This window comes from Cavia porcellus, unplaced genomic scaffold (assembly GCF_034190915.1).
Source record: "Cavia porcellus strain 051 isolate PalLab524CR breed Dunkin Hartley unplaced genomic scaffold, mCavPor4.1 scaffold_10, whole genome shotgun sequence".
Classification (NCBI taxonomy): domain Eukaryota; kingdom Metazoa; phylum Chordata; class Mammalia; order Rodentia; family Caviidae; genus Cavia; species Cavia porcellus.
The window spans coordinates 26011747-26023748 of record NW_026947493.1 but is presented as its reverse complement, the minus strand read 5'-3'; the positions used below and the strand labels follow the sequence as shown (position 1 = coordinate 26023748).

General features: G+C 42.4%; 1 protein-coding gene across 11 annotated transcripts in view; it reads right to left on the bottom strand.

The window, feature by feature from the left end:
• Adamts9 (ADAM metallopeptidase with thrombospondin type 1 motif 9) overlaps nucleotides 1-12002 on the bottom strand; it is a 141161-nt gene that overhangs the window by 55009 nt on the left and 74150 nt on the right. For all 11 annotated transcript variants that reach the window (XM_023561654.2, XM_003480147.4, XM_063257128.1 and 8 more), the window contains 2 exons: nucleotides 10099-10260; nucleotides 6716-6889 (listed from right to left, as the gene is read on the bottom strand). In XM_023561654.2, coding sequence (XP_023417422.2) covers nucleotides 6716-6889; nucleotides 10099-10260 — 336 coding nt within the window. The remainder of the gene's footprint in view (nucleotides 1-6715; nucleotides 6890-10098; nucleotides 10261-12002) is intronic.

Genomic DNA, 12002 nt, shown 5'->3' with positions numbered 1-12002 from the left:
GTCTTTTAAACAGAGCCCTGTGAAGCTAATTTGTTTGTCAACCTACTGGCTTTGTTGAATATGAAAAGTTGCCTCCCTAAAACTTTTCCTTCAAAGAGAGAATGATCCCTTGGCATTCCAGGGTCTGCAAGGTGGTCATCTGGTGTTTTCCACTTTTGCCTTCTCCCAAAAACCATCAATCAAGCCTTGCCTTTCAACCCACTTCACACATAAATATGCCTTCTCCTTAAGTGAACTTGCTGCCATGATGAACCCTGAGACACACAAAAGGAGAGTTTGTTTTAACAGCTGTTTTTACACTGAAGTCCTGGAGTGACTACTCTCAAGCCAGCTGGTTCTGGAAAACTGTCCTGTTTTTGCTAATGCCCAGCTGTTAGGGAACACCCACTGTAGTTTTGCAAAACAAAGGCACAAAACACAAGAAGGGGTAGAGAATGCCAATTGTTGGTTGGGAGAGAGTTCTACACAGGGACCTCTTAAGTGCTGACACAGTGTTTTTCTCCTCATTTGAGTAGTTTATGATTCACTGTTAAAGATAATACTGTTGCCTATGGTTGTCCTGTCCAATATGGAGCCACTTGTTTCAGGCAGCTACTTAAAATTTAAGATGACTACTACTTAAAATTTAAAATGCAGTTTCATGGTCACTTAGCCACATTTTAAGTGTTTAGAATTAGCAAATATATTGGCTTCCATTTGGGAAGTAGTGGTGTTGGCTTCCATACTGGAAAGCAAAGGCACGGAACATTTCTGCCATGGTAGAAATCTGGGGACTGTTCCGACCTCTTTTGTATAGGGATGCGGGTCTTGGTAAGAATGATGGCTTTCCGGGTTTGACCTGCATGGGTTATCTTCCATACTGTTCAGTGGACATACTCATCACAGCTGCCAATTTTCTATGTCAGAAGTTTCTGCAAAAGGGGGTCCTGGCATTTAAACCCAGCCATAACAAGGATTCCACATGTGAGAAAACAACAAGAAGCAAAGAAGATGGTGTGGCAACCCACACATTCCAGATGTTTTTATTGATATACATTAAATAACAAATGGGAAATGGACCCTCTGAGCACAGTTTCCCACACGTTTGCAGAGCCTGAGGACCCCAGCAAGAAGAAGGCAAAAAATCAGGTTTCCCCTGATCCTGGCTCTCAATGGGCTCATCACTGGGGCTCTAATGTCAAGCTGAACAGAAACACAGATACTGGTAGGTTTTTAAAGTTTCTAGGCCACCAACTAGGAAGCCTTTATCACCCCGGCCCCACAACAAATGAGACAGCTGTACACTTACAATACAGACAGGGTTGCTAATTAATATTTATTGAACAAACATTATCAGTTACCATGAAGCCAAACACTCTAATGGCAATTTTCTACTTTTAGGCTGGTAGTGGGGCTGTCAGGAGAAAGAAGGACCAGTTCCTTAGTTTTCTTCACTTAATATTAAATTTTTCTTTTGTCCATTAAAATGATTGGCTCTGGCTTGTTCGTTGCTGGATTCTTAGCACCTAGAAGAGGGGCTCGCAGTAGGTACTTTGAAAGTGTTTGCTGAATGCTGGGATGCCTTTTATTTTTAAAGGAACGGTGCAGCGATTTGTACTTCTCCACCCCATCCCCCATAAATAAATCTCCCCAAGCTGCCTTTGCTAATCTCCGGGATTCCCTCCCAGCCAATTATGCTTGGACACAACCTCTGCCTCCCACTCTACATTCCAAAGTTTTCATTCCTTCCAGTCCCAGAAAGGTGACTCTACACTACCAGTCAGGGAGAGGTCACAGTCCTCCTCAGAGTCTAAAACCTCTCTGGCCCTAGCATTTGTCATCTTTGGGGTTTTTAAATCCACAAAAACAGAAATTTGTCAAGCCACCATGAGACAGCTACCCAAAGGAGGCAAAGACAGAGTCCCTCCTACACATAAAATCACTGTAAAAACTGCAAAAACTGCTAAGCTTTGCCTCCGATTCTAGAGAAATGTAGGCAAATATTTTGATTTCTCTGGATACACTGGAGATTAACAGTTCAGTACTTTTTTTTTTTTGGGTACCAGGGATTGAACTCACAACCTTGCATTTGCCATGCAGGTGCTTATGCTACTGAGCTAACCCCCGAGCCCTATTCAGAGTACTGATCTGTACTGAGCTCTATAATTTCATGTCATCCTGTTGTGATATTTTGAAGTTGTTTTTACATTATATATGGATAAAACCAAATAATGTGGCTTTTACTTCATTTTTAAGAGACACACATGCACTTAAATGTGATTATTTTTCACAGTGAAATCTAGAGGTTTTTCCAAAATTGTATCTACTCTGGCCAAAACTGTACCTTTAACATGAGAGGGGTATTCTCTCATCCCATAAACTTAAACAGTTGTTGAAAATTTTCTTAACTGTTAGTCATGAGAATTTATCTAAAGCAGTAATAAGTCTGAATTTTCTGTTAGAGTCAAATATAGAATGTCAAAACTAGGTCAATACTAGAGACACTAAATAATGTTGATTTTAGGAATATCTTTTATTGAATATAAAAAAGAGCCTGGAGATTCATCCTGACCTAGGCTGTTTCTGCCTACCACAACAGGATTAATTCAGTTGGCCCACTGGCATGAGTCCTTATCAATGGAGCAAGCGTCACAGCCATTCTCATGGGTCCCTTCCAGCACTCCGTGGTATGCATTCGCTCAGTATGGTACATGTTAACGCAGTAAAAGTTAGCTACTGGTACCATCAGCTGCTGTGGGACGCTATCTTTTTTTGGTATCTTTTTAAGAAAAAACAAATTGCACAACTAAAGGGATGTCCTTATTTTGATCCTTTCATTCACAAATACCACAAAATAAATTACAAGGCAGAATGGAAACTTCAGGGAACAAAGCATCAATAGGTCTTCGAGATCATTTTCATGATTTTCATTTTCTACAAAGGGAGACTGTCTTCAAACTCCCAAGTTTATTGGTATGATACTTTATTGGTCCTAAATATGCAGTGTTTTCTGAAATGTATTTCAGGTAAACAATAAGTTGATAAAGGTAAATCCTTTGCAGTTATCTGAACAAAAGATTAAGGTGTAATAAAATTTATGCACATTAGGTTTACTTTTTCTAGCTTTTTTTAGGTGTTCAAAATCATTTCTTCTAATAACTCTTTTGTCTGCTGGCTATTTTGTCATTATTTACAAATTTAATAGAACGTATTCATATTTTAAAGTGAAACTCAACAAATCAGGATAACAGTATTAAGAAAGAAAAAAATACCCAACAAAATGTTAAGACTCATATATTTTTGTTTATATGACTAAGCATCATTTCCAATTCAGAAATATTTTTTAAAGTATCCCTTTAAAATACATGCTTTAACTACCCACCCAGACAAACTTGATACTTAGCTACTCAGCTTTGGGGAATGGGTAGTACAGTTTGGAGCAGATTTACAAAATTAAAATGCATCTTTTTAAAACCAAAAAGAAACATATACATTCATTTCTAACTCACATAGCCTAGTTGCCTTTACAGTCCACTGATAAACACTGACTTTTAAACATTGTATACAAAATTAAATAACATGAAAAAATAAATATGCTTTATTATATAAACACAGACATCTGTACTGCTCAAAATATTCTGAAAATATCAGTGGTGGCTGCTTTAAACTGTTCAGAAAATGTAGTAATGATCCTTATAATATTTACTTTTCTAAAGACAAATGTAGTGAGGTTATGAGACACCAATATCCAACATTTTCTCTTCCTACCTATGGAAGACGCAAACTTAATATGATAATGAGGTAGATACAGATCTGTAAGTTGGCCAGACAGAAAGCTCAGAGTTTCATTATTCAGGTAGACAAGTGTTATCCTAAAGCACCTAATGCAAGGCTCAGAGAACACTTTTAGGTTTGCCGTGAAAAGCACAAAGAACAATTTCCACTAAGAAAAGCTGCAGGCTCCAGGCTGATGGGCAAGCAGACGCACAGGGTAATGTGCAAAGAAATGCCACAGCGCTGTGCTGGCACGGCACCGTTGGCAGACCTGGTTCCTGTAATCACCTCGACGGGGCTGATTACCCTGGAATGCGCTCAAGTTTTGCCTGCTTTCTGCTTTCAGCACAGTGCACTCCTTCCATTTGCCTTTCTAGTCATGGGATGTGAGAATTTGATACAGGACACACTCCCCAGATTGGCAGGAGGTCACCTACTGGTGGGGCTGGTGGGTGTGCTGAAGATCCTTGTTCCAAAAACAAAACAAAACCAAGAAAGAGTCCAAGGACACATTTTTAAAAGGAGGGAAAAGGTTGGATTTTCGGATGCTGTCTTTCACGGCTATAATTTTTAGATCTGCAATGATTTGAGCCAGAATCAGTGGTGTCTTTAAACTGAATATTTGAACTTTTAAGTTCACAGAAGCTTTGTTTAGACTTTGGAAGCCAGATCAACAGTAGTCTTGCATTTCTTTCCTAAAAACTGTTCTTTGGTAACAAAGTGAAGTAGACTATCTCCACTGTGACCTTGGAGAAGGCTGCCTTTGACCTTGAAGAAAGCTGGTTTGCAGGGCAGTAGCCTCTTGATAAGCAGCATCTCTGTGTGCAAGTCCTTGGGAACAGAAAGCGGCTGGCAGGCTGGCAGGTGGAATGACCGCCACCCTGACTTCTAGTCAATTTAAGCTGCTTTCTCTTGAAAGCAACATGCTAGCACCTCAAATGTACTTTTCATTGTGGTTAATTTCACTGTCAGTTACAAAGCTAAAGCACCACAGAAGTTACTTTATGGCTGTTAAAACAATTCACTGAGGTATGCTTAATTTAGAATTACAAAAATACTGTACCACAGCATCAACAGAAATAAACTGAAAATCAAAATCCTACAGTGAGGCTCTGAAAGGCTGCTTTATCACACATAGGTTTTGGCAAAAATAATGTATTTCCGATGGATCTATTTAAATAAAAAGTGTTTGATATAATTTTTTACATCATAATTTAAAGGCCTTGCAGAGGCATTTAAATACGTATATAGTCAAATAATGATCATTTCACAAAGGAAACATCAAAATCACATTGTCAGTCAAAAAATAGTTTTTAAAGCCCATGCCCTTGCTTCTGTGGGTACCAGAGTATTGGAATGTTACTGTCTCTCTCTTCCCTCCTTTCCTGTGTTTCAGAATATTGTATGTGGGGCCAAGAACAGCTATAAACATAAACTTCATGTCTTCCATTAGAAGTAGCAATTCATATTTTAAAATTTAGGCTCTTAAAATACAGGGTAGGGTGGTGTTTCTGAATGAAAACAAATAAAAAACTCAGGTAAACTGAGAATATAGATATACACACATATATGTGTATATATAATTAAAATTATATATCATATGTTTATCATTAAAAATTATATGTCATTTTTCTCAGTTAAGGATTCCATAATGCTGAACGTAACTCTGATGTTGCTGTTACACTTAATTTAATGAACAGAGTGTAACTTAAGGGGCTCAAGGAAAACTCTGAAAAATCCAGGGGACTAAAGGAACTTGGGAATGTCCTACTAAGCCTAACGTTCTCTTTGGTCTCTTCCAAGGGTTCATTTGGAAAGGTGCCACTCTTCTAGACAAAACATCTGAGGGAACTGCATTGGCACAGAGTGACATTTCTTAAGCTCATGAATAAAATTCTTACAGTCTAGCCCCATAGTGACAGTGGAAACAATGCTCTAAATGTTTACAGATCTCTGTGTACTACAAAGTGCAGTGATGACCAGTCAGGTCTCTGAGCCTGCGGATGCCACCTCAGACACTGAAACAAGCATCAGCAGCCATATCTCAGGGGATCTGCTCTTCAGCCGGTGTGGACATAGTGTGATTTTTCTTCAGAATCACACTGAGTACACAGGCTTCTGGATGTGACTGCATAGAACACTGAGTTCAGCCACAGTGGATTTGTAGGAACACTTGCACTAGTTCCACAGAATAGAGCTAAGATTGCCCTGGCCTATGGGACAACTTATCCACGCTATTGTCTGGACATAGTTGCGCCTTCTGTTTTTGCCAAGAGCAGCCCCAAAACTCTGCAGAGTATTTACAGTGGCAAGCTCTCACCACGTTAGCTGCTGGCCAAGCAGTTAGCAAAGGAAGTCTAGGGCCAGAGCAAAAAGGGTCTCAAGCCAGCTTCTGTGTGGGCGGAAGAACATTTCAGACACCTTGACAGGCATCACGTCACTGATTTCACGGCTGCTCATTTGTATTTTCAAAATGATTTCAGCCCCTCTGGGCGCAGCCTTTGTGGTTATTGTATTGAGTCCCACTCAAGTTACACAGAGGAAAACCATCGTCAAGGAGGAAGAACTTGCTTCGGCCTCAAAAAGCAGGACTCTCCCCTGGAAAGCCCCAACCACCCCAGCTTTGCACAGGAGAGACCCCGCCATCGAGCTGTCTGCTTCGAAGGCTGGCTAGCTACACAAGTCAGTCTGGTAGGAAGGAAGCTACTTCTCGGCACCGGGTCCTGTGTGAGGCACACAGATTCTGCAGTGTCACTTTGGGCCACGTCACACTCCTACCAGGCGACCCTCACGAGAAAGTGGTAAGACCACGCGCGGCAGTTTGCAGAGCCCCTCCTGCGCAAGGTTAGGCTCCGGGCGGAGGCACCAGGCAGCGGAGGGAATGGACAGGGTGGGGGGGACGGGACAGCGGAGGGACCGGACAGGGGAGGGGACACAAGAGGAGGCACACTCAGTGTCGTACCGAGCTCCAGGCGCCGGCGCTCCAGGCTGCGTCCGGGCACGCGTGCGCGCCACACGGCTCGCGGTCCGGGGGCCTCTCCAGCACATCACAGCTCAGGTCCGGCACACGCTGCCCGCCGGCCCGCTGGCAGACCACCTGCCGGGACCTCACACCGCCCCCGCAAGGCCTCGAGCACTGTGGAAGGAGAGGAGATTGCCATTACTTTCATTGCCGGCCAGGGTGGGGAAGTCTGTGGAACCACACAGCCTGCCAGCGGGACACTCAAAAGACCAAGCCTTCCTACCTGAAGGGGGGGTGTGGTTCACAGGGCACCCCCTACACCTGCACCCTGGGCTCCACACACATCATCTCATCTAGAGGACGGGATCATTGCTTGCCCTATTTTATGTGAGGAGCAAATGAGGTTAGGAGGAGGTGACTAACTCGATCAAGGTCATTCCATGCATGAACCTGTAACTACGGTAAATTCTTTAAAACAGTAACAACAAAAAATTAACACAAAACCATACCAAGCAAACAAAAACCACCCCATGTCAAATAAAGGAGGTAATTAATTGGTCAATTTTCTTTTCAGGCAACTTTTTAAAAAAATTAATGGTGCTGGGAAGGGAAACCATACTATAGGCAAGGACCCTAATATGACCTACATCGCCAGGCACATTTTCTGGAAATTTCTGAGGATTCACCACCAATCTTTGGCAACTCTCTGACTTCAGTATCTATTGACCTTCATGATGCTCAACTATTTTTACAGCAGCTCTGAGCTTTAGGATAGCTACAGCTTGCTTCTAGGGTGAATAATCAGTGAAGTGGGAATGTTCGACAAAACGCTGACTTCTGGCAAGATTCACACTTCTGAGGCAGGAACAAGCTGTATTTCTTGGACAGCACGGCTGCGCTCGCATCCAGGAACAGTGACACTCCATTTCCCTGCTGTGTCAAGGCCAGATCTTTCACGAAATCTGGAAAGATCAGTCCTTGCCGAAAGCCAGCACCCCAGCAGCGCCGCGTAATCCCCTGGCATGGAGCCAGCCACAGAAGCTTAATCATGGGTCCCCCAGAACCACCAGGGAGAGCACTCTGAGAAACCGAACCAGGCGTGAGTCTTCGCACTTCCGCCCCCTCAGCAGAGCTCTCTGGCATGATGGAACTGTCGCTGACAGGAAACCAACACTTGGAGACACTGCTGGGACTGCTGGGCTAGGGTGTGGAACCACGGTCAAGGACACTGTTTCCATAGCCAGGAGTGTGGACTCTGGCCATGCAGTCTCATCTGCCTTTCTTCGGCCCAGTGCTGGGGTCTCCCCGGTGTTTAACTGTCATATTTTTTATCTGGTAAATGTTACAGTCAAGATAGGACAGCTCAACAAGCTTTTAGCATGTGCTATCTTTGTCGATTCAACAACAGAGAGCTCTATTCTTGCCGAAACATAAAACTGAAGCATATGAGTCCTATTATTAAGTAAAATAGGAGCTCAATATTGCATAGAATAATAATAGCATTACCAATGATCATAATTACTCCTAGCCCTGACAGTGTAAGTTACTGCAGCTTTACAATAGCAATGGATCAGAAGGCAGGTGCAGGGCATCTGACAGGCACAGTCTCATCTGACAGTCACAGGCAGTGTGGTGCTGCGATTATTATTCTCATTTAGACATAAGGATATAAAAATCTGGCAAAGTTATGTGACTGAGCAGGGTCACAAAGCTGACAACAGCCAGAAGCTGGGAACTGGACCCAGCTTTGTGTGCTGCAGAACAGACCACTGCTTTTTATGGCATTTTTCCTGAAAATAAGACTGAACTGGAAAGCAAACCTTAGCATGATTTTTCAGGATGCTCATAATATAAGTCCTACCCCCCAAAATAAATCTTAGTTAAGACTGTCAGCCAGATGGAGGCAGTTAGTATATTTGTTGCAATATACACTGTAGGACTGAATTATTAAAAAATTATATATTATTAGATATAAATAAAATTAAGTATAAATATTTATAAATATAAAAATATATAATTAAATATAAATTATATCTTACTAAATTAGTACTTAAATGATAACACAAATTGCAGTAAGTATTTGTAAATGCCCAAGTGGGTGGTTCTGAATGAGAGGCAAACACTTATGTAAAAAGATGAACTCAAGACTTGCTGCCAAATGCCCAATGAGAGCACAGCCACAACATATAAATAATGTAAACACTTGATAATGGACAGATATATTTGTGTCTAATATGAATTTCCATAATTCAACATGCTGTGGATTGTAACAGACACACAATGCATTGATGTGAAATAAAGAAACATTTTCTGAACTTTCGTGCCTATAATTTTTTGTTGCTTTTGTAACATTTTTGTAATCATTTTTGTTGCTGCTCCTGTCCTATAAATATTCTTTTAACATCTGATGCAATGATAACTTTGGGAAGCACAGCCTGTAAGAGGTCCTGCCTTGGTTGAAGAACTCATGTGATAAAATCGCTGACAGTTGTGTTGTCAACACACTAAGAACGGGCTACAGAGACAAGAGGTACGCATTTAAAGAGAGCTCCGCTGCTGGAGATCAGAGATTGGGGACAATGGTTCCACAGGAAGTGGAGTTGCATGACATTCAGACTGAAATTTGGGATTTGGAGAGTGATTAAGACGTTCCAGAAGAAGATGACATGACTTATTAAGTGCAGGTTTTTGTATGTGAATAAATGGATAAATGTAGATTACTGTCCATGAAAAAATAAGACAGTCCCTGAAAATAAGCCCTTTCGTATCTTTTAGAGCAAGCATAATGTAAGACCCAGTCTTACCTTTGGAGAAATATGGTATTAGCCATAGATGGCAACTTGGAAAAGCTAATGGCTTAAGAGTTTCATTATTTGAGAATACATAGCTAATGACTCACTTCTATGGTTGGAACATGCCATCTGTGATAGAGAATAATGACATGCATTCCTTCTGGCTTGAGTTAGAATTTGGAGAGTATCAGGAGACATTGTGCCATAGGAAGAGGGGCTCGTACAGACACCCCAAACCATGCAGAAGATACCAAGGCTTTTATGCACTGATGCTACATGTATTTCCTGTCACTGTAAAAACATTCATTTTTAATCATCAGAGGTTACTTTATAAACTTAGAGCAGTAGTTTTCGACATTCATTCCTAATTTTCCTTTCCTGTGAATTCAAACTGTTTTTGTTGGTACTAGGTGAATTTTTAAAATAGTTCAGAATTAATGTGAGTCTCCTAGTGAATCACAAATGTAGAAGCTTCTACTAGATCTAGTTGCTCCTCCTTAAATAAGATATGAGTAAGATACACACAACAACACACCTGAGTCAGTAGACTATTTTTCCCAGAGGACAGACAGACAGACAGACACTCCTTACCTCTCCCCAGCTGCCAAACACCCACTGAGGACATGGGCCAGACTCGCACGCTCTCTGCTCATCGGGTTTGATCCTCTCCACGCAGTCCCTCGCTGGGTACCCGTTTTCGTCCTGACACACCACGACCCGCCGCTGGGACCCGCCAGCACATGTACTGGAACACTGAGAACATCATAAAACGAGTCACCCTCAGCTCCAGCAAGTCACAGTCACATGCAGGTAGGCTAGTCCCCATCCGGGGGAAAGAGGGAGCCAGGGCTGACACTGGCCTCTGTTGGGCAGTCTGTGGGGTGTAGGGCCCTTCTCTCAGGGCTCATAGGCCTCAGTGGGTGACATCAAGACCTGGCACTCAGATCTGTGTCCAGATCTCCACAGTGTCTGTCTCCTTCTCCTCTCTGCAATGGGAGGACAGTGGTGTGGATGGACTGGACACCATTGTTTATATGGAAAATCTCATCAAAATTGCAAGGGCTTATTTAAAACCAACATCTGCTTTCCCTGTTGGCACAGAGGTGAGATTACAGGCCCAGGGGGGCAACAGGTGCTAGAATTGAGCCTCAGATACATTCAGTCAACAGCTCTGGAAAGCACTGGCTTGCCACTCGGGAGCTGGATGCCTGAATCCAACATTCTTGTCCTGCCCTGGTGAGGGCTTATGCTCCAGTGGCTAAGGGTAGCCGAATAGAATTTGCATTATTTATTCTTTGCCTTCCCAGGAAATGTAACTAAATTCCACCTCACCAGACCCCTGCCCAGCTGCCTTCCAGCCTAACTCTCTGATGGCTGTCCCTGTGCCATTCATGACTCTTCATCTTCCAGGTGATCCCCTTCAAGCTTTCTAAGGTATCCATACCTACGTGCTTTCGCTTTTCCTAATTGCCTATCTTCTTAGCCCAGTGTGTTTGCTATAAAATCAGTTTGCTCATAAAGTAACCATCTGGTCCCCAAAGCAATGTCATTCCCAAGGATCATCAAGCTTCGAGTATATTTGCATGTTTTGTTTTTAGTTCCAGATAGTATTGTAGGCTGATTTGTGCTTTCAACTCTAGCTCAAACCCATGTTATCTTAAAACGTGCCCAGATATTGCTGCTTGCTGGTCAGCTTCTGCCCTATCAAAATGGAAATGTATTTTGTTGCTAACTGCATGAACCATAGTTTAATTTCCCCGCCTGTGCTGATCAAATTACAAGTGACTCTGAAGTGTATCTTATCGGTATTTACACTTGCCATTTATATTAAACTAGAGAAGAATAATTAATTCATTAGTTCTGAGAAAATACTCACATATTGTCTTGGTTATTTTCTTATTGCTGAGAAAAACACCCAACACCTGAAGCTAAAGCGGAAAGGTTTATTTTGGTTCACAGTTACCGAGGTTTCAGTTCCTTGCTGGCTGGTTCCAAGGCAGGGTTGCATGGCAGAGGGACATCACAGGAGAAACAGTTCAAGGCAAGCAGGAGGCAGCAAAGCAACAAGCAAAGGCAGGGGCCCTCTTTCTGCCCCTTACACCCTATCCAGGCTACACACTCCCAAGGCAGGGAGGACTCACATCTAGGGCTGAGTCTTCCCACTGTCAGTCCCAGTACTATGCCAAACCAATCAGTGGACTGATTCAGCATCACACACTCTAGATCCAGTCACCTCTGAAAAGCCCCACATAAGACTACATGAGGCTTTAGGGGGACATCTAGATACAAGCCATAACAGATATGTTTAGATTTAAAACATTTCTACCTCTGTTTACTTAATCTTAACCTAGCTAAGACTTGTCCCCCTCCCTGCCTTGTCACATGCAATGGAAAGATGCACATGCAAACCTCACCCTCCTGGGAGGTCGGGCAGTCAGCACAGGACAGGATAAACAAAACAAAACAGAACACATTGTCCAGTTAGAGTCAAATTT